Source organism: Pseudochaenichthys georgianus, chromosome 2 (assembly GCF_902827115.2).
Source record: "Pseudochaenichthys georgianus chromosome 2, fPseGeo1.2, whole genome shotgun sequence".
NCBI classification, from domain to species: Eukaryota; Metazoa; Chordata; class Actinopteri; order Perciformes; family Channichthyidae; genus Pseudochaenichthys; species Pseudochaenichthys georgianus.
The window spans coordinates 6,890,686-6,914,863 of record NC_047504.1 but is presented as its reverse complement, the minus strand read 5'-3'; the positions used below and the strand labels follow the sequence as shown (position 1 = coordinate 6,914,863).

Genomic DNA, 24,178 nt, shown 5'->3' with positions numbered 1-24,178 from the left:
CGAATATACAGCCAGAAATAATACATGTATTCCCAGAATGTGCTACAGCCATTTGTCTTCATGCAAAAACATCTTGTCAACTTCAATTGTAACTGAAGGCAGTTATTGTGATTATTGTAGCGGTAATTACAATCCAGTTTTAATGGTGATAAATAGTAAGTGTTGTTGAAACAGACAGCAGGGAACGTTCAATCTTAATGTTCAAAAAGCTCTTTACTTTTCTCATACTGCCTGTGCAGCACCTCTTTTCACCCTCTGTCTGAAACCACAGCCCAGTCTGCTCTGATTGGTTAGCTGGCCGGCTCTGTTGTGATTGGTCAACCGCTTAGAGATGTCCCGCCCCTTAGCCTATTATGTACAATGTGTTAGGAAAACATTTAAAATGTCTTATTTTGTCAGTCCTAAAGATATTTATTTTAATATGATAAAGAGTGTGATGAATACAAGAGAATCTCCATATTTGAGGGGCTGAAACAGCCTTTTCTGACATTTTGCATAAAAAAATACATGAACTATTATTTGATTACTAACAACATTTCTGCGGGCTAATCTTTGCAGTTGTACAAACAAATGGGTTTTTCCCTTTTAGTGCAAATGTATGATGGGTTCAGCCAGGCCTTTCTGCAGAAACACAAACGGCATGGCCCTGAACCCAGGCTTGTGGGTTGCCTGTAACCCTGAGCACTGACTGACAGGCCCTCTCAGCAGCAGACAGGCTCGGCAGGCGGCCAGCGGAGTTGCGTGTAAAGAGTTTATTTAGACAAGAGAGCGAGAGGGTAAGAGGAGTCGAGGAGCTGGCTGCTCAAATATTTTGTTCAGGCCTGAGGGATCATTTCTGCTGCACAGAGGGAGGAGGTCTCACTACTGTAAGAAAATCAAGAACCGAACAAAAGTCTAGAAATTAACAACTCACCAGATGTGGTATTTATTAAACTGGGTGTGTGTGTGTGTGTGTGTGTGTGTGTGTGTGTGTGTGTGTGTGTGTGTGTGTGTGTGTGTGTTGGTTGCATGTGGATACAGTGTGCAAAAATGTGTAGAGATACATACAAACAACTGAACAGATTGTGAGAACACACACCCAAAAGACATGACTGATATGCTCTGTTCCTGGCAGAGGGGTGTGTGTGTGTCTGTGTGTGTGTGTGTGTGTGTGTGTGTGTGTGTGTGTGTGTGTGTGTGCGTGTGCGTGTGGAAACACTATCAGCTGGATCAGAGGAGTTGACTTGCTCTAATGTGTTTTCTGTGTCTGATCATGTCTGAGTGATAAGTTTCCTCCGCCAAACATTTTCTCTCTCTCATCTCTTTCACTCATTTCTGTTTTTACTCTCACCCCTCTCTCCCCCTTCTAAGCCCTTTTACTCCCCCTTCTTAAAGCAATGCAGTGACCTCACCTGAGGTAACATCAACCAAAGAGTTGTCTGTTTTTTCCTACTTTATATTATTTACTCTCCGTCCTTCAAGATGTTGTGTTAATATGGTGAACATTTTAAATAAAAATGCACTACAAAATGTAAATGTTAAACTCTGGTTAACTACGAGTTCAAATGCATCGTGCGTCTTTCAAACTCCCACAAAAAACCCTCATTTCTTTTCTTAGGTGATGCCACATGCCGCGGGCGCACGAGGAGGAAGTGGTAACACTTGGCTGCTACTGTGGTGCAACACACACACACCCACACACTGATACACACTATAGATGCTAGGGATGCTTCATTATTTCCATTGATGCATCATGTCAGTGACAGTAGGTTTAAATCTAAATGACGTAAAGCCACGTAGAACAAATGTGACTAAAACATCCTGAAAAAAACCGCAAATTATATCTTTAAGTCAATTATTGGTTGTTTTTTTAACATAATGATGAAGATAACAAGCCTAAAAGTCAATTTTTCTGTCAGAAATCCTCATTAATCGAGTCAGGAATCGAGAAAAAGTCATTTCTTCCTCTTTTTTTTACGTATTTTAAAGAAGTGTTGCTTCTTTTAAGACATAAAAGACAGTCAATGCATTAAAAACCAGCTTTAACCTGAAAACGGAGCCACCCCGATGAGTACCCCGAAGCAGAGAGACAGTGAAAAAGTGTGAAAGACATCAGCTGGATGTTGAAAGAAACACACGACTGATTACAGATCAGTGTTTTCTCTCTGCTGCACACCTGCGAATAACACGGACATCTGATACACAGAGCCAATATTTGCCTTTTATTAAAGAGCAGATATCATCCAGCTTGGATCACAGCTGCAGAAAAACAGCCGGGAAACTGAAACAGGAGAATGTTTTTAATAATAATTTAATCGCATCTTATTCCCAGGACTGAATAAAGTGAGTCACTGTGGCTTTAACAGCTGCGAACTCTGACTTTAAAGTTTGTTTTTGACGTATGAAACATGGAGGGAGTGACTCCTGAATGTATTTAGTTTAAGATAACCACTTTTGTTGAAGCTAAAATGCTTATAATCTAAATTCAAGCCTTTTGTAACGGCAAAAACTATGAATTGGTGCTTCTCTGCTGATGTTTAAGTGTGTTTAAGGTAAAAAGATCCCTTAAAACAAGAAGCTTCAAGTGAATAAATCTGAAAAGGTCTGCGTGTTGCTCTCAAGAGGTGAATGCCGTCAAACAGGATGGGTTGGTTTGTTCCAGCATGTTCCTCAAGTCAGAGTACTACTTTAAATACTACGAATGCTATTAGAGCCTCTGCTGAATACAATTCTACATTCATTAAATCTCCCACAAAGTGCTGCAGTAAAGCGACAATTAATCATGGATAAGGAGAAGGTTCATCAGACACGAGGGGGGAGAACAAAGAGACACAGCTAGAGGAAAAGTCCTTCAAATAAAAAGGCAATTTACAGATAAATATTTGCCTCCTGTAGGCTCTTGAACGCCTCATGCAAAGTGTGGAGTTTGTTTTGATAGGACATTTTATGTTGAAAATCACAGCGTGCAGCAGGCCAGTCATCGTAGTTATCGCCTACTATTGACATGTATTTATGAAAAGGAAATATTGTAAACTTTTGGACCTTTGCTACAGTTTTAAATCACATTTCTGCACGTCACAGTTTGGCGACACAGCAAGAGTTAAACTGCGTGCATATTCAACCGAGAAGGGGAGTTTTATTTCCAAAATCGTTTGTCTTCTTAGGAACGTCCTCCTAACATGTCACAGACAACTGGCAGAAAAGGTTATTTTCCGTCTCTTTGTGGTTCCACAATATGCAAGAAAAACATGCAAGAAAAAGAGGAAACTGCAGAAATGTGAACTCTGAACCTTCATATTAATTTCTTACAAATATGTGAAGAGAACTCATCTGTTGAAGCCAAACTGTATCAAAGTAAAAAGTCCCTCTACTTAGATGTGTTCTTTAATTATAATTGAGCAACAGACATCGGGCATGCATTTTCTTTTCCTAAATAGATTTATAGTGTTTAGGAGTCAACCTCTTCTAATGTAAACCGTGGCGACAGAAGCTAAACAGAGCGAAGTGGGACTGGAGGCGATCCGCGACAGAGAGGAGCTCCGGGAATCAGCAGCCGAGCGTGACTGGATGTAGGACTGTCAGTCCAGCTGGATTTTCCATCAGAGGTAAAGTCCTCGGAGAGTGGAGAGGTTTCACCCAGTCTATGGTTTCACCCCGAAAACCCAGCGTCACTGTATCTACGTCACGCCGACCACAGCGGAAAGTCTCTGAGACTGTACGGTGGCATCCTGCTGGAATAAATTATGTTTTTTTATAGAGGTCATGTGATTTTTATTGTATTTTAGTTTGTACATGTTTTAGCTATTTCATTCTATTTTTTATCTGTGTTCGGTTTTTAAGTAATCTTGCAGGATTTTAATCGAGCAGATTTCTTTTTAACTGTCCTATCATTTAAAAATGGCTACAAATCTGGTTATTTAAGATAATTCATCTATATTTTTTGTGAATGTGCTCTATGTCAGGACTATATTTGGGCAATTTCCAGTAAATGTAGAACAATCAAACTTGTTCTGCAGCACATTTATGATAGCTGAATCTATTTATTTGATGAGAACAGTATTATTCATGTTGTAGATGCATAACGACGCCTGGATACAACCGTGAAACAGCTGTTTGGATTAGAGTCGTGGGTGTTACCTCTGAGCACATGTGCCAAACATCTAATATGAGACACTGGATCTGTGGGGAATCTCTCGCCATCCCTCCCTGCGTCGCGGCTGGGAGGTTTCATTTGGCTCCTAAATATACAGCAGCGCTCTTGGCTAAAAATATTTTCGCTTCAGAGCTCCGTCAGCTGCTGCATGAAGCCCAACAGGGAACACGTGAGGAGCTAACAGCTAGCCCTGCAGCCCTCCGCCTCCACCTAAACAAATCATCTAGTTAATGTTGTTTTTCTGCTTATTTAAGTCTGCCGAAGTGTCCTCGAGCAAGTCCTGACCTCTAACCTCTCTGTGGAAGAGGAGAAACAGAACAAATGTTTCCCTCCAAGAAAAAAAGAGAGCTGCACTGCAAAAAACGATTTACTGAGTGAAAGTAGTTTTTTAAGCAATCAAATTACATATTGTATGTGCTTTTGCAGCCCTGTGTGTTACTATGTTCCATTATATAATGATATTCGCACATATTTCCAAGTTTTAAAGATGATTTTAGGACTAAATCCAGCTCTGAATGACATGTTTTTGGAGGATCCTTAGGAATGGACATTAGCTAGCTCATAACCAATTGCCCCTTGCGGGATTAATAAAGTTGTTGATTGATTGATTGATTGATTGATTGATGAGTGTCTAATGACTCTTTTTTGCAGCGTCACACCTTAGAAATACCCTACAGTCCCGAATGAACGCCATGTGTTTCGCCCGGTTTATTTCTTCCCATGTGCTTTGCTTCCTGGAGGACGTGAAAGAGTTAAACGAGCGGAGTGTGGAGGGATTACACAACCACAGCCATTGTTTTGGAGTTCGGGCCGGCGGCGAGGAAGGCCGCTGAGCCGACATGTCTGAACCAGCTGCAGGAGGAGGCTCGCTTTCATCTGCAGGAGGAGGTATGTAAACATGAGGAGGAGGAGGAGGAGATATATTTAAGGTAAAAACATCGTTTACTGTCATAGAAGATGAAGAAAATCAGCAAATATTAGAGTTAGAATCAATGAATGTTACGACATGTTTCTTTTAAAGTTACAAAAATGATCAATCAATTACCAGAATTGAATTCTGACATACCTTTTTACCTTATGTAAAATATAGTGAATATACTGTAAGGATTGTACACCACAACAAACCTTGGACACACTTGTGATTATGTCCCTCCAAAGTGTTCTTTTACTTCTGGGTTCATTAAGACACTAATCAATCAGAGACTGTAAGATCCTTTTGTGAGCGTTAATTATCAGATTTATATCTGCAAATAAATCTGTTTTAATGTAAAATGATAAATTGTCAAGTAAAATAACAAAAGTTTTACCCTCCCTAAAAAACTCCCAGCTGTGGTTTCTGGGAATAATCTCTGAAGTCAAAGCTAATTGGTAGGGATACGAGCAACAAGGGGAAGATGGTTTAGAGTTAAAGATTCCGGCGTCATCGTCTTCTTTTTTGTTCTGTCATGTTTCTGTGTCAGTGCGCCTTTGAAAAGGATGGCAGAGAGAAAAAGATCTGTCCCCCAGAGCGGAGAGGTGAGAAGAAACATGGCGTCTCTTTTATCTTAATGAAATAATGAAGGAACGGCGTCTTCACACCATTTCACAACAGTCTGCACGAGGTTTTACTTTGAACTGAATCTGTTTTCACTCGTCCCGCTTCACTCCGACATCCATGACTGAATGTTTTCTCAGTTTCTCATTAAGATAAATGGCTAAATGTTTCTGCTGCACTGTCATTGGCTTATTTAAGTCTCACTGGGAGGTAGTGCTGCGTACCGGTACGCCGAACCGGTACTGGACTTGTAAAAAGTTTCGGTTCAAGTCCGGTTAAAACCGGAACGTCAGGAACCGGTACTTGGACTCGCAAAAAAATTAGCACTTACGTATATTCTGGTGTCTGTGGTTATTTAAACATTCCCTGATAAACGTTATTCAGCGTCAATAAATGAGTGCTAATCCCAGTGTACAACATCACATGTCATTTCACCTTCGACTCACGGTTTGAAAACGTAGCATTTCGCCACATGCTAATGCTAACCGGAAGTGAATAATTTTCAGAATAAAAGTAGTAAGTAAATAGTGTGAACTTCCGTTTTTTTCAGAATAAAACTGATTTAAATTAAATAGTGTATTTAATTCAAAATTACGCCATATCAACATTGATTTTAATTTCTAACAGTATGTATGTACATCACTATGTATGTAGTATGTACTGTATAATGTACACATGTAGAGTTGTAGAAAAGACATGGTGTACAGACATACAGTACACTCTGACTGTACAGTCACTACAGTGTAGCCTATACTGTATAGTAGGTGTGTAACAGTGTAATGCGTATAGTCTACTCTACACTCTACCTTTCAGCAACGTTTTATGGATTTAGGTTCAGTCAGCTCAGGGACTGTTTGGTTACTTTAGTTTGGTAAATGAAATAAATGTTTGAACTTTGTAGTAGTTCACTGTAGTTGCTGTCATAAGTCATTTGTAGACTAAGTGGCAAAAAGTGTTTTTTTTACATTTGTACTTTGTAGAGAAATGTAGACACGAGTTGGAAGGGAGCACAATAAATCTGACGAGTTTGAATTTGAGTTGATTATGAGTTAATTTTCAATTGATAATTAGCTCACAATAAGTTCACTTTAGTTACTCACACAACTTGACACAAGCCATGGGTTCAGGTCCGGACTTATAAGTCCTGTTAGGAGATATAAATGTTAATTAGGCCGCATTTCCAAATCTCCTCGCGTCCCTACACGAGCCATTATCTTACAGGAAGGAAACCCAGAACCTACAAGTAACCGTTTAACAATAATCCACTTTAATGGTAATATACAATGCAATACAATCAAGTACAATCAATACAGTACAAATTACATACAGTTCTGTGGGATCCCACATTTACCTGATACTCACGTGAGCCAGCCAGCCAGCCAGCCAGCCAGCCAGCCAGCCAGCCAGCCAGCCAGTCAGAGAAGAAAGAGACCGAACACAGCGGGGTTTCTGTCTATATCCCTCGCTGACCCAAGGAGGAGTTATCTGCGCCTCCCTTCCAGACCAGTGATTGGCTGCCCAAATTATCATCAACACCCCACATCTTAAGTCCCCAATCCCAGTGGCTCAGCTTCCTTATCACAGGGATCTGAGATGACTGTATGTCAACTCCACACCTTCCCCCTCTTCCTTTGTCCTCACAAAACCAAATGTTCCCAGGCTCCAAACACAGTTCACAGTTTTCTCACCCAAATCATTTTCCCTTTTTAAGCATCTTGATAGTTTACTAACCTGAATACATACAAATATTTCTTTACAGTCCGGACCTGAACCTGAACCTCTGGACTTGAGTCCGGACCTGAACCTGAATGTGAGTCCAGGTACGCAGCACTACTGGGAGGTAGCTTGGTGGAAATCTGAAAAATGTGTGACTACAACTTGGAGATGCAAGCGCTAAAAGGGTCCGTAGTGTGGCTCAGTTATAGACACATAGTCTTGAGCTGCAACAAGTTCCTGCTGCTCTACAGAAGACTGAAAAGGACTCACAATCGTCTTGAAAGTGAGAACCATTTCATCAAGTGTGTGTCTATGATTACAAATACAGTGTTTCAAAAGAAAAGCCAACTCAAGCTCCTGCAGCACCAAAGAAGATTGTGAAATGGCTCATTTTTGGTCATTGTAACTCCTTCTGTCTGCAGACAGCAGTTACAGCTCCGGCTGCATTTAACCGTCTCTTTGCACTCTGGTAGCGTCTCCTGTCCTTAATGACCCGCGCTCAGCGTCTATGTAAACTCTCATTCATGAGGAAAGAGGCGTGGCCCTCAGCCTGCCAGTAATTTTCCACCATAAAGGTCTAACCGACTCACTTCCCTGTCATTAAAGCGAGCGCGCCGCTTCAGCTCCAGACGTGCAGCGAGGGTAGGGGACTCCTGAAAACCTCAGCAGCAGCAGCAGCAGCAGCGGCAGCAGCGGCAGCAGCGGCAGCAGCACACTCCCAACCCCAATATCACACTTTGATTACTCCAATACGTGATGTTATATGGCATTGAATCCCTCCACAGGATTCATTTTCAGGAGAGGATGCACAGGGACTATTTTCTTGCTACAATGTCACAAATAGAGCTGCAGCTGATGCAACCAATACTTTCACTAGCAATAAGTCAATACAAATGTTGGAATACACCCTACCATGATATTTCATGTTTTCCCCTTTATACAAATATTTTAATAAAATAATAATAAGTGGCGACCCTTTTTCCTTTTTGATTGTTTGTTATGTGGATTTGTAGTATTTGTGTTACTGTATGTTCAATAGAGGTGTATTTTTGCTAAATCTTGAGACATTGCCACTGTATGTAATGGCAGGGCCGATTTTTGGCATAAGCGGTCGCATAGGGCGGCAGATCTGGGGGGCGCTGCTGGTAGCTCTGGGATGGGGAAAAACATTTCGGCCAACATTCATAATTAAGTAAATGTAACACCCTTTTCACCCCGGTTACACTTTTCATTTGCCCTGTACGATGGGCGCTGTAAGTGATGAAAGTGGGGGATGTTGGCTTATCAGGCGCCCGCAGCTCACAGCCAAAGTGCGAGCATGGGAGCGAGAGAGCGAGGGAGAGAGAGAGAGGGCGCACCGGTACCGGCGCTGTTGTTATTAGAATCTGGTGCTAGCTGCGCTAACGGATATAAGAAGTAGATGTTTCTACAACCAGGGTGGAGGAGAGCTCTCCTGTCAGACTGAGAGGCTCAGTGAGGTAAAGGACTCTGAGTGTTTAGATAGTTCATTTTAGTCTAAGTTATCTCTGTGGGTCTCAAACAAATATGTGTTTACACATATTTCCAAGGCACTCCTTTATAATTATTAGGATAAATAAAAACAGGTTTGAAATAATTCTAATGTATACTATAGGACAGTAAACCAAAAATATCCTTTAAAACTGGAGAGATACAAAAATATGCATAAATAAATAAATGTTAACTAGGTAAAATAAGATATGAATGAACAACAAAAATAAAATAAGTTACATGTATTTGTTATTGGCTATGGTAGGTTATTGGTTATATTCATATACTTATTTGATTATTAAAATGTAAACCGATCTTTTTCATATGGGTGTTTTAGAGTTGTACCCCCTAGATCTAGTCTCTAGTAATTGTGTGCTCAAAGTGCACCAGATTGAAGCATTTTACTTTAAAATATATATAAAAAAAAAAAAATCATTTATTCTTTATATATAAAATCTCGCCTAGGGCAGCAAATTGGCTAGAACCGGCCCTGGTACTAGGCCTCAAGAGCCTTTCTTGTGCTGGCAGACACATAGAAACAAATTGGCGGGGCGCACTTCGCACACAACAAAATTCCACGCGGAAACACTGTGGTCCTTATATATATTCAACATATTTACCTTTAACAACAAGTGAAATGATGCTTGGTCTTCATGCCCACTAATCTAGTCTTATTTATCGATCTAAGATGTCCTAAACAGGTCTGTGACGCAGCACAAGACTGTCACGGTTTTTCACTAGCTAATAAAAGACCAATCTCAAAATAAAGATAAAAACAAGATCTATAGGACGGTAATTAAAAGAAGGAGAGCCACAAAGTATCTGCACATCGATTATCAATGAGCTGCACACGTGTTCTCCACATGCTTTCAAATCTACTCAAACTAGTCAGCTGCAAAGACATAAACATTGCTTCTTTTTAAGCTTCATTTGGTGTTAAAGTGCAGCTCTCAAAAATGTGTAGCATTGTGTGAAACAAGCTTTAAATAAAGTTTCATTCAAAGTTTTAGACGGCATTATTCTGCTTTTAATGTGAAGGCTATAAAGATGATTTATGGCCGAATAAAACAGATTTAACATGGCATGCTGAAATAAAATTAATATTTAACTGATGTTATGTCTAAGATGGGGATTAGTGGCTTTTATTAAAGTCATTGTAATTCCTCACAGAGAGTCTGACATCAACAACATGTGTACATTTCTCCAGAGCAACGACTAAAACTAGAAACTGGTCATGATTAATAACGTGAATTATAGCCATTTTTGCACAGCGTTTCCATCCAATCACATCGCTCGGCTGCAGCTACATAAAAGTCACGTTCAGCAACAGTGAACTTGTGAAAGGAGACGCTAAGATGTGGGTCGATGAAGAGGAAGAGGAGTCAGGAAGCAGCTTGTTCCTCGGAGGAAAATGAGATCATGACACTCTGTAACTGTATCCTGACCCTGGACATATCTGCACTGTAAACACACTTTTAAAACAGAAGAAGAAGAAGAAGAAGAAATAGGGGACTTTATGCAGGAGCTTTTGATCAGATCACGTGACCATCAGCATATCGAGTGACAAATAACTGCTGAATATGTTACATTTTCTATTTCAAATCTACCTCTGTCCTCTTTTTCTTGATTTTGCCTTGTATTTTCATCCAAATGAGATAAATATTTGTGCCCAAGAGGAACAGAGACTGCATGTAAAACCCCAGGCGACGAGCACATCATCCTGTGCTTTCTAAAAACAACATGACTGTCTTTTTAGTGAATTATCTCCGTCTGCGCCCTGGTTTGAGGCCGGATCAGAGGTTAGCAGACACCTTCTCGACTTCGCCCCCGGGTGCTTCCTCTCGCTCTCACTTCCTGTGACAAACATTAATTCCTGAAAGACGCAGAGGAGGGATTAGTCAACGCGTTTTACAGGTTTTCCCTGATCAACGGAGGAGCTCTCATTTATCAGCTTTTCTTCTTGTTTTTCTTTGTAATTCTGACATTCTAAGCTTATCATTCTTGATGCTTTAACCTCTTGTCTTCTGTGAAGCACCAAGTGTCAAAAATGACATGAAAATAAGAAGTTGTGTTGTCTTACAGAGAGGGTTTGTGGAAGGTTTGGGTGAGAGGTGCGATATGGTTTGTTAAAAACTGCACAACGTATGACACAAATAGGGTTAAATAAAAAACAATGAAGCATGGAGTAAACCTGTTTTTAATTCGGTGATAATTGTCCGAAAGCTGCTGCGTTTTAACCGTCACACATGCATTAAAGTCACTTTCCTCTCTGGTATAACGCGTCTTTCCGTCTGCTGTTGTTTAATGTCTGCGATTCAAATCATACATTTGCATAATGGAGATAACAATCCGGATGAGGCGGAGTAAACCTCACACATCAATTCAGGTGTAGCTTATTCTGGTTAAAAAGCTGTGTTTAGTTACGCATGAGCAGTGTTATTGTTTGTTTTACGATTGTTGTCTGCGTGAGCGTTACAACATCCTGGCACGAAAACAAGCGCACCTACCACTCACAGATGGACGAGTCATAGGACAGGAGGACACTGCATCTGTGATTGATTAGTGATGCCTGGCATGTTAACTAAAATGACTCGTTTTTTGTATTTGAGTCATCAGCTTGTTGTTCACTCTTCAGGGGCCTGTACTACGAAGCTGGTTCAACATAACCTGGATATGTTTGAGTTAGCCGGTTGGCCTAATCCAAAGCATACGCGCTCTCGCTAAACGGTACTACGACGCGGATTATCAAGTGGATCGCTCAAGCCAGCCGTGTCCTATCTAGTTAGGTGCGCCTTCACATGACATGGAGAAGCATACTGACAGCGCAGCGTCATACTTCCTGAATGAAAAGTCAACTATAATATTAGACATATGAAGAAGTTAAATTAAATATCCATGACTTAAACACTTTATCCAGGATCAAAGCCACATAGCTGCACCTGCAAGGTGAATACAGCTGGTAAAAGTATTTGAATGCGTACATTAACAGGTTTATGATATCACTGCCCCGTCTAAAACACGATCTGACTTTCATTACATTTGACTCAAGTGTTTCGTCAACTTAATGTGTTGCTTAAAATAATACTTCTGCATACAGTATGTGACACTGTGAGTGTTGCACGGCCAGATACGGCTCAGCTGACTCAGATAAGGAGATATATGATACATTATGAAGTGATATGCCGCGGACTGTAGGCCTACTCAATGTTACTCTGATCCGGTTGCTTATGTTGTGGCAGATATTTCAGTAAGCTTTCTTAACGCTAATGTTATAATAGTCAGATTGCTCTGAAGATGGAGGTGATATTCTATTAATGTTCACGTTCACACAGTCGGTGATTTTTGCCGGCCGTCTTTCCTGCAACGGCAGCTTTTCTGTATTTCCTTTCTCCTGTAATATGACTTGATCGCTTTAAACTCCGCACACTGAGCTCTGATTGGTCAGCAGGCGTGGTGAGTTGATCTCTTATCCTGGAACATATCCTGCTTCGGAGCACAGACTAGGTTCCAGGATAAGTCACCATGGAGATCTAGCCCGCTAAAAAGTGAACCAGCTTCGTAGTACCGGAAATCCCAGAAGTTATCTTGCTAAAAGAAAATCCTGCTTCGTAGTATACACCCCAGGTTAGCCGCTAAGCATAAGTTACCATGGAGATCTAGCCTGCTAAAAAGAGAACCAGCCGGAGTTTTCCCTGAATTTAGCCGGCTAAGCGAAAATCCTGCTTCGTAGTATACCCCCCTGGACTACGTTACCCAGAATTCCATGCACCTATAGTCAGGATTTGCCTGCAGTACGTAATTAGGGTTATTCAAACTTTATAAAAGGGAGAAGAAGAAGATTACAAACAAACAAAAGAATTAGAAGAGGAAGACTTTGGTTAAGGACAACGGATTAAAAGTGAATCCCAGAGACAAAGAAAAGCACACACACACACACACACACACACACACACACACACACACACACACACACACACACACACACACACACACACACACACACACACCACACACACACACACACACACACACACACACACACACACACACACACACACACACACACACACACACACACACACACACACACACACACACACACACACACACCACACACACACACACACACACACACACACACACACACACACACACACACACACACACACAGGGACATGTCTCGACACGAGGGTGTGTCTGCTGTTGTGACTGCGAGGGTCTGCAGGTCTGATGTTATCACTGGACACTTCCCAGCACTCAATACAAGATTCTGCTTAAATTGGTAGATACAGTATGCCTGGCTGTTTTCAGTCAACAATGAAGAGAGGTAAATAAAATAAACAGTGCAAGAGTTTGTTTAAAAAGATTAGTGTGGGGCCAAACCCATAATACTAAAGCAACATGGCGGTTGTCCAAAAATGAAGTGTATTTCCAAATCTGCTGGTGTTTATTGGCAAGGGGATCTAGTATCTGACTGTAATGAGCTCATAGTGCAGGAGTTGCATTAAAAGCATGAGCGCGGTGAAAACGTTGCTCCTCTCTGGATTTATCTGCTGCAGCCGCTCAGTTTCAGTTTTGCCTCGGGACCCATGCACGTCGCGCTGTCTGAACGCCGTTAGAGCAGCATCTGCTTCCTGGTGGCGGTTAGCGCGGGACTCCTGCCCAACACAGGATCTGCAGCAAGACAAACTCATGTTCTGGAGAACAAACCGCTGATATGTTTTTCTTTTTGTCTTGATCAATGTCTCTGTGTTTCAAGTCTCTGCAACACCGCTTAGTGTCTGTCAACAGCTGCCAGCCAGGGAAAGAATACGGCCCCTGTAAATGCTCCTCGTGGCAAGATGACCCCTTTGACGTCGACCATGAGACAGCTCAAAGGTCAGACTGGGGGTCAGAAACAGGAAGTTCAACGACCTCTCGCAGCTTCAATCGGCTGGGAATACTGAGAGAGACTGGAAACACATCTGGAAAACGCATACAGGACGAGGAGAGGGGGAGAAATGACTGAATGTGTAACAAAGAGAAAAGTGTGTATACATGCATGTAAGTGTGTGTGTGTGTGTGTGTGTTTCCTGAGGCCCTGCAGAGGAGGGAAGTTAAGCCGAGCTATTATAAGACCACAAATTACGGCTCTCTCCACGGCCAGAAATCTCCTCTGCCGGGCCTCATCAGCCGCAACATGGAGACTGTACTGCTCAAAAACACAGAGGACCCTCATCAGAAACCACGGTTTTCTGGGCAAATATTGCAAGAAAACGTGAAGTTCTACGTCTCAAAAGTAGCATTTCATCTCATTTATTGTGCATCCTTCACACGTGTCATCCCTGCTGCCTCTCAGGTGAGCTCAATCTTCTTTATCCAATGTCAGCGGAGCAAACATGTCCGCCGCCCACGCAAATGAAACGGCACAGAGAGAATCATTGTTTTCATTTTTCAGCGAGTCAGACTCCTGCCTGATTAATTACTTGATATACATTCTCTGCTCTGGTCCTGCAGCACCTTCTGCTTTAGTTTACTTAGAGCAAACGTGTATTCAAACTGCTGTATGGATGCATATATGAAAAGTATGGAGTCATTTAGGCGAGTTAACAATAAAGTTTTCAGTCAAATGGAGTCAAAAGAAGAAGAGGAGGATAAACACAGATCAGTGTTTGAAGATGAGGGAGCTTTGGAGCAGAAAACAATGGAGGCGTTGTCATGGCGGCCATGGGATCGAACCCCCGGGTGTTTCCCACCGGGCTCCGTCCCGCGGCTCGGAGCGACCGGGACACAGAGCGCTCCATTCTCCGCCACTTCCTGGCCTTCCCATGAGCCTGTGCACTCCCGGGGTCGTCTTTGTTCTCGCAGAGGCATGCTGGGAAATGCACTGTCTGACAGACTCCCTTTGGAAACGCCACGATCACAAAGAGGGATTCACCACGAAGCAGACACTCAGGGAAGGTCCCATAAATACAGTCCGGTGTCAGCGTGTGTATGTTCTGCATATCACACAATCTGCTGAAAACATATCTTAATATCAGAATATGTCTGTATTTAAAACTATATATGACTTTTGCATGAATCATCCATCCATTTGACATCCTTCTGGCTTCTTCAACTCAACTTGATTGGAGATATTCATTGTATTCCATATACAATTGTTTATAAGGGTAGATAGAAGCCTGGTCTGTGTTTGAATGACAGTGGAGGACACACGCCTTTGTTGGTGGCTCCCTCATCCTAGGAGGTCTTGTGGTTTGTCTGAATTCCTCGTGAAGAATAATCTAATTGAGGAACTCCTGCAGGCCTCAGCGTCTGGACCGAGGCCACACAGCAGCGACACAGCGAACAAAGGACACGCTCATGTCTGTGCATCGGGAAATAAAGAGTGGAGATGATGCAGGGCTTTCTATCTCAGCTACTATCCAGTGCAAACACTTTTTTATAACCTATAGCTATGAACCAACTTCTACATTTGCCAGTATATAGACCTTTTTAGACCTTAAAGCTATGAATAAACATCAAGTCAGCATGCTGCACTTCTGAATGGAAAATGCAGACTTAGGAAAAAGCGCTGAGTTTATCAAAGCCACTTTTTTTTTTTTTTTTTACTTAACATACTGTAGGTCTTTCTGTCTAAAGTCAGTCAAAGTGGAAAATCATCTACTAAATATTCACATTTTACAGATAAAGATTTGAACTTTGGGTCAACAATCACGTATTTTATGGATGCAGAGGAGAGGTATTTCTATAACTGATCAATCACTAGTTTCTAAAATGGGATTCGAGATTGTTAAAGGAGCCATTAAGGGGTTTAAAAGCCCTTAATGACGGCAACATACACATATGAACCTGGCAATGAGCAGAATAGGGCCCCTTTAAACTCTGGTTACCTGCAGTGGGAGAAAACAGTCTGAATCTAGACTTGAGCAGCTGCGTTGTCTCAATATTAGAATGACTTTTAAATATCCCTGTAACTGTATGTTATAGACTTGCTGGTACATGATGTCCCTTATTTTATAGCTTGTACTTTTATTTCCACCCCTGTGCCCTCATTCTTTAATCGTGCTCTCTTTGACTTTGAGCCATTCCTGACTTTTTATTTGAAAGTTTAAGTGCTTTATTAAACAACTAGAGAGCAACAAAGCAAGAGAGAGACTTAGAAAGAGAAATAACGAACACAAATCACTATTATAACTATACACACATCTCTTAGTTTAAAGTAACTTGCAGTGAATACATTGCAAGATAAACGGCTTTATGAGAAACGCAAACCGCATTTTTCTGCAGAAAAAAAGCGAATGCAACTTTTAAAGATAATGGAGAATGATGAAGAGGTACCAGGAAGTTAAGGGGCCGATATTGCAGTCAGGACACGTAAAGAAAACGTACTTTTACATAATAAAAAACCACGTTTGATCTGTATAAGAAAGTCTTAAAGGGAGATAATAACACAGACAACAATGCACTTTAAATGAAGTCTGGTGTCTTTTGAAGCAGGGAAGAGGGGGTAAAATTGGGGGACCTTTAAGTGTGTGTGTGTGTGTGTGTGTGTGTGTGTGTGTGTGTGTGTGTGTGTGTGTGTGTGTGTGTGTGTGTGTGTGTGTGTGTGTGTGTCAGAGGAGTCATGAATGCATAGAGCGGTGAGTGTCTCGGTGCCGTGCGAACAGCCTCCCCGCTGTAACAACAAACAGGAGTCCTGCAGCGTTTGTTTGAGGTGGGGGGGGGGGGGGGGGGGGGGGAGCTGTGAACTTCAGTCGGAGTAAAGAGGGGCCAAACAGTCGGAGGAAAAGGGGCCCCGGGGTGCTGCAGGGGCCGCCACAGGAAATGGGTGGGGCTCCATACGTTAGGGTGACGAACGTGTGTTTTTGGCTTATACTTTCCTGCTTCTACATCATATCAAACTGCATTTATCTGAACATTGTCCACTATTTTCTGACCTTTACAGACAAACACACACCAAGCCCACTGCATATTCTGTCTGGTATTGACTTTCTGCACATCCTCGCACTGCGAACACGTGCACAGAGCAGGTGTGCTTCTCTCCTCTTCAGACCTCCTGCTGAAGAGGTCAGCAGCACATTTACGGTAAGCCACAAGGGCCAAATGTCACAGTCCTGCACTGATATAGCCTCTCAGCTGGTCACACCCTGCCCACCCCCTCTCACACAACACACACACACACACACACACACACACACACACACACACCACACACACACACACACACACACACACACAACACACACACACACACACACACACACACACACACACACACACACACACACACACACACACACACACACACACAGCTGTAAATAGGATCTCCCAGGTTGTCTCGATGAAATCGCTGCTGAAGACGGAGGAACTGTACAACATTCACTTTCTTTTTAAATGAATAATCGACTAAATTAGGCGAAATGTGTCTTTTCCATATATTGCTTACAAAAAAGACCGTTTCAGGATTGGAGCACTCACCGTTGAAGAAGCTCTTGACCTTCAGGTATCCGACGCTGAGCCGCAGCACGGACAGTTTGTCGAGGCGCGCTCGCACATCCTCGGTGAACGGCAGCAGACTTGTGAGTTTGTCCAGCTCGCCGTTGAGGCGGTCGCGATGCCGCTTGGACGGGTTTGACTTGATGCCATCGGGAGGAGGAGGCTTGGGTCTGTGAAAACAAGCAGGAAAAGACATTAAAACACAGAAACACAGAAGTTATCCAATGTGAGAAGCTGATACCTCACATTCGTCAACAGATCTGATATGATCATTTAAACCAGGTATCTTCATGGTCTTCAATGTATTAAACAGTTATAACACAGTTTTATGTCTTAAAAAAACTGGGCAACTATCCTCAGATATAAAGTGTTTCATGTGTGAAAGGTGAGTAAATGCATTATTTTCAGATGTATTGTTGTTATTTTGGCCTCTCATGATTTAGCCGGGTGGAACATAGCGTAGCCATGGGAACCATGCCAACAGGCTGATGACACCTGTTATAATCACCTCACCTGTGTGTGTGTGTGTGTGTGTGTGTGTGTGTGTGTGTGTGTGTGTGTGTGTGTGTGTGTGTGTGTGTGTGTTGTAAGGAAATATTTGTATGTATTCGTGCAAACTGTGAAGAAGCTTGAAAATGATTTGTGTAGAAAACTGGGCTGGTTTTGGGCCTGCTAACATGTGGTTTTGTGAGGACAAAGGAAGAGGGGGAAGGTGTGGAGTTGACATAGTCATCTCAGATCCCTGTGATAAGGAAGCTGAGCCACTGGGATTGGGGACTTAAGATGTGGGGTGTTGATGATAATTTGGGCAGCCAATCACTGGTCTGGAAGGGAGGCGCAGATAACTCCTCCTTGGGTCAGCGAGGGATATAGACAGAAACCCCGCTGTGTTCGGTCTCTTTCTCCTCTGGCTGGCTGGCTGGCTGGCTCACGTGAGTATCAGGTAAATGTGGGATCCCACAGAACTGTATGTAATTTGTACTGTATTGATTGTACTTGATTGTATTGCATTGTATATTACCATTAAAGTGGATTATTGTTAAACGGTTACTTGTAGGTTCTGGGTTTCCTTCCTGTAAGATAATGGCTCGTGTAGGAACGCGAGGAGATTTAAGAAAGTGGACAAGTTGTCTACCAAATCTCCTAACAAATGGTGATCTCCAACGTTTCCGAGTAGACAGGGCTGTGGAAGGATTCAGAGGACCACACTGGGTCGGGAACAAGCACTTTTGGGCGCCTCGGACAATAGCAGGGCCATGTATGATTGTCTGTAGGCGTTTCAGAGTGTTTTTGAAGTTTGAATGGAGTATACAATGCATCTTTTTTACCATGTTAGGAAAGTTATATATAACACGTGAACGTCTCGTCAGGTATAGAGAGTCCTGCGTAACAAGAAATTAGAGCAGTTTAGCGTGGATCTTCAGGTAGTTTAGTCCGGAAGTGGCGTAGGAGCGGTGCAGTTCGTGGGATGTGCGGTGTGAGTCCCACACGACGTAACCTGGATGATCGATATTTAAGATCGGTCCGCCGTTTATAACTGGGGGTAAAATAAGAGTCCAAGACCAAATAAGCGAAAGTGTCAGCGGACTTTTATCTGTTAAATCCTTGGGAGAGAGCGCTAACGTCACCTACATTGTGACGAGACCGGCTCCCGTTTCCCTTGTCTGTAAAAATTAATTTGAAAGGCTGACGTAAACATAACGTTGATCGCAAGGTAGGCAGAGAGTCCTGCGTGACGACATATGAAGCACGTTATCAAGCCGGACAAAATGTAAGGGGAATAAATCTGTGTGATTTTTACCTAAATAACCTGTATGAGCATTGTCTATGGATATCAGACATTGAGTCAGAAGAGTGAAGCTCATTTGTGCTCTGCTGCTGCCATCTAGTGGCTGAAAGGGGGGGAAGCACGTTAATTAAGTCAGATAAATAAAAGCGAAGTCAATATATTGCGTATATTTAACTAAATGAGCTGTCTGTGGGTTGTCATTGTTGATTAGTACAGACCTTGTTTTATGTTGGTAAATGTAATGATACAAAAGCAAGCTATTCATCACAATTGTATTTTTAGGTTATGAATAAGACAAAAATAGTGGCCTAAGGGATAAGCAGAAAGGTTTTTGAACGCTTGTCAGTTATGACAAGGCGTTTAGGTTTTCAATGTGCGCCATCACGTTAAAACAGGATTGGTGGCATTTTCAGTTCATTGCTTGCTTCCACACGCCTTCCCCCTCCTTGTCTCTTTCACGACTATAGTTAATGCATTGGAACGATTGTCAATTTGCCGTGTTTCTAGGAACACGGCTGTTCCGGAACGGCCTTTCAAAAATAAAAGCCAAAGGCCGCTGTTCGCCAGAGATGCCTTCACAATAAAACAGTAATTACCTTAACAATATATTTAACTTATATTGCATCTTTAAATATTGATTTTAATTCATTACAGATTTAACCTGCTTGTAACACCACTTTGATCAAAATAATAGGATAAGCAAGTGGTTAAAGGGGGTTTCCTGTCTGGCTCATTTGATTTAGAACTGAAGTAAGGGAGAATAGTGTTTTATGAGTCATTCCTCATGGTTTATAAAGATAAATCATCAGTTTGTCTGGACTTTGATATAGAGATAGGATCATGGTGGAGAAGGAAGACCTTTTTTGGTTTCAAATTAAAGTAGAGTTTAAGGATGAAGTAAGCAGGACCTCAACTGGCCAAAAGACATTTTAAAGTTTAATATTCTTGGTTAGCAAACAAGACATCTGATTATTATGTCACACGTGATAATCTTGTTATAGAAACTAGCTTAAAATATTGGAGAAAATATGTAGATGTTCTTTCGTGGTGTGTGGAATATGTGATGCTGGAAACATGTACGTTTTTCAATGTATAGGAGAAAATGGTTTCCTGAAAGAGTTATGTTGGGTACATATGTAGCAATGGATGAAACAATTTTTAGAGTGGGTTTTTGTAATATCATTTGTAGACATCAATTAGGTTGTTTAGATGGCATTTAACAATTAAGACAGATAGTATGATTACAAAGAGTCAGAGTGGAAAGGGTTGGATTTATTTAACCTCAGTGTGCTAGATTTTTTTATAGGTAATGCGTCCCGAGACCTGGACTCCCCCTCTGAGTTAGAAAAGGCTACGGTCCCGACCCTCCAAGCAGACAAAAGACCTAACCCAACAGGAAACTCCTCCTTCTCCATCGAACAGACAGAGAACCAGAGCTGAAACGACAACAACAAGACTGCAGCCAGAACTATCTCCGCCTGTGGCATCCAGAACCAAACAGCATGCTGACGGGCAGAAATCTACGCTCATCAGTCCCTCAGACAGGACCATGAAGTTCCAAGCTGAGCACAAGAGCAAAGTGTGGGACATGAGAGCAGAATCTGCCCCCCATAAAAACAGCAGAGAGACTGTAACGGCCCCTACACACGGCGGCGTGCGTTGCCGCTTGGCGGTGGGCGTGTCTTGAGCTTGGGGAATCAACGCGAGCAGCCCGACCAACAACCAACCACATGAATGTCCCGCCCCGGACATACAAAGCAAAGCATTCATGCTACATCCATGCTGGCTAAATATACTGTCTCTGCTTGCTAGCTGTCCATTCAAACGAAGTACACTGGATATAAACTCCCCAAACAAGCGAAAACCTACCAGTTTCCCCCACTGTATTTGCCACCTCCCCCCATGCCTGGCTCCTCCGGTTTGTATCCCTGTATGTTCCCTACCGCCACGATCATTTTCTCCTCCTTTTGTTGACATATGGGAAATAACTGCGGTCTGGCTCTCCCAACATACACCCGGTTTGATTGGCTACTGCTTGTACTGTCAGATTTACATACGAGGGATTTGATTGGCTGACGCCTCCGTCGAGGCGGCAAAAGTAGAACATTGCTCTACTTTTGCAGCGAGCACCTCGAGAGAAGCTACGCTTTACTACCAGAATGCAGTTCGGCGAATCGTGACGTCACCCCATTCAAAGTGAATGGGTAGAAGCGTTGAAGCGGCAACGCACGCCGCCGTGTGTAGGGGCCGTAAAGGAGGGGATAAAATGCAAAGCAGGGCAAGATGGGGCATGCAGAGGTAACTGGGCCAATGGCTGACAGCGGATGAAGTTACAGCTGAGGGACTGAAGAGAACACAGAATCAGAGGAGTTGGCATGGTCGATTTGAAGTGAGGAGGCCGGGGTCACGGCTTGAGAAAACCAGAGGAGGAGAAAAGGAAAACGGGAATGAGTGAGTTTACACATAAACACACTTATTCACAAAACGCACATTTAAAGCATAAATACGTAAAGACAGAAAGATTTATTAAATTAAAAATAGCAGTAAACTATTAGAGTAAAATGAGAACACACTGAGGGTTAAAGGGGGCCACATGACAAAGTACAACCATATTCTTCAATCTTTTCATCAGGTTAACAGAATATTCTTTGACATTTTTATTCACGTGTGAATAAAGTAGTGGGATAGTTTTGGGAACCACTCTATAAGACAAATCTTTATCTGTATGGATAATGTTAAAGGGAGAGCTGGTGCCAAGCCAGATATAGTATTCCAATCTAAATAATTGATTTCACCATTGTAGCATAGTTATTACCATGGGAAATATGAAATGACTTCTGTTTTTAAATCCTTGATAAAGGAGGGAGGAATGGTTGCATGTTCGGACATCCAGGGTTCCACACACTGCTAAAGAGTTTAACATTGGTTTTTAGGTGGACCAGAATTGATGACATGTGGTTGTTATACCATTGTTATCGTGAACAAAACATAAATAAGGACATAGTATCTGCTTGAAGATGAATGGATTTCATATCCTAGAGGGGATTAGTTATTGTGAAGACTCCACAAGGTATCTACTAATGTATTGTAAAGAACTTGAATTGACTTGATAAATAAGTGAAGATAAGAAGATGTATGGACCATAAATTAGTCAATTGGTAAATAAAAATAGCGGAAAAGAGGGGAACTATTAAAGGGAAGTGGAAAATCAGTCTAATACACACTGATAAAAAAAAGGGGGGGGGCATGAAGGAAGTATGCACTGGATTTTTTATTCGTGTGTGAATTTGGTAGTGTCTTAATTTGTTACAGTATTGATCAGTTCAAAGGGAGAGTTTTAGTAACAGCTCTATAAGATCAGATAAATATTTATTTATATAGGTCATGTTGAAGGGAAAGCTGGTTCTAAACAAAATATAGTATTTCAATTTGAGGTACTGGTTTCATGTTCAGACACCCAGAGTTCCACGCACTGTGAAAGAGGGTAACATTGTTCTTTAAGTGCACCAGAATTGAAGATAAATTGATAGAATGAGTTATGGAATAAATAGCAGAGCTTTACAGATCCTAGTAATGTTTTGACACAAGATAGTGAGGTACACATGTTTCTGAAATAGATCTATTAGTCATTTTAATACTAATTAGGTGTAAATGAATTGCAGTAATAGTAATAGTACAATAAGGAAGTGACATTTTTTTGGCTAGACACTTTTCAGGGAATGTGGGAAACAGCAAGGAGGGGTTGGAGATATCTTGAACATTATAGTTGTAATTGTGAATTAATAAATGATGGCGCTCCATATATACAGATTTGTATAGACGGAGGATGCTGGCCTGTGCTGGAACATCAAAGTCTCTGCAGAGCACAACACATGGCCAAAAAGACTGAGACCAACTGACCGACAGGGTAACTTGGGAAGGCACTGTCAATGACTGACTCTGCGGTGAACCTGACCAAACCTGACTTTACAACCTGACAGTGTGAGTGTGAGTGTGTGTATGTCTGCACCTGATCAGTGCAACTGCGTGATTTGAAACGATGACTAATCAAGCATGTTTTGGACTAACACATTATTTTTGTGTGATAATAATGTGTGAAATGAGAGCTTTCCTAACATTGCACAAAAGGGGAAACCGTATCTAATCTGCTTCATGATGTTTCACTCCCACAGGAGGTGGCTGTTTGCAGAATGTGAAACTCAAACTAGGAAATTTGGAATTCTGTTTCTTTTAGGACTGCATGATGGAGAGAAACACTCTCAAGTGTTTACTGGGAAAAATGTTTGGTATTGTCTTATAATCCATTATGACCTGAAGGCTTTCTTCCCATACAGGTTTTTGTTTACACATCAGAGAATGTGTAAAAAAGGGGGAGTGTAAACTTTACAATGTACATTTTTCATTTAGGGACTGAAAGGAACCTGCTGCCCAACTCCATTGTTCAATCTGACCATTGATTGACAGTTTTAGAATTGACCTGCTCCATATTTGGGGATAAGAGGCTGTTTGGTGAATGTTGACATGTCTCTAGTATTGATTGAGTTATAGCAGGTAGCACAGGTAGAGAATCAGTGGCCAAGGGGCTACCAGAGAGATGTAAGTCCAGAATGAAATACTGGAGAGGCTGACCGGTGAGTAATGTGTCAACTAATGTTTCAACAGGTATTAAAGTAACTGAGGTTTGAAATGTAGAAAGAACATATTTACAGTTAAGCTAAAACATAGTAATGTAATGAGACACAATGTGATTTGGACAACATCATGTAACTAGTCTGGTAAAGAAGTAAAAGCCATAGACTTTATTGTTTAGGTCATTATGGGGATATACATTTCATCTACATTTAGAAAGACATTTGATGACAGTTGGTGGGAATTTCTGTATTCATTTTTTCAGTGGGATAATATCTAAGCACTGACGGGTAGAAGCAGTATCACCAGGAAGCCATTCACTTTGTTAGTATTGTGATTTTGGTTGTTTTTGAATCCATAAGATTAGTGTGTTTCTTTACCAGAAACATTA

General features: G+C 41.7%; 1 protein-coding gene across 1 annotated transcript in view; it reads right to left on the bottom strand.

Moving 5' to 3' along the window:
- Positions 1–24,178, bottom strand: part of ahr2 (aryl hydrocarbon receptor 2) — a 48,273-nt gene that overhangs the window by 18,038 nt on the left and 6,057 nt on the right. Inside the window, 1 exon segment of the mRNA XM_034099658.1 lies at positions 17,352–17,539. Coding sequence (XP_033955549.1) covers positions 17,352–17,539 — 188 coding nt within the window.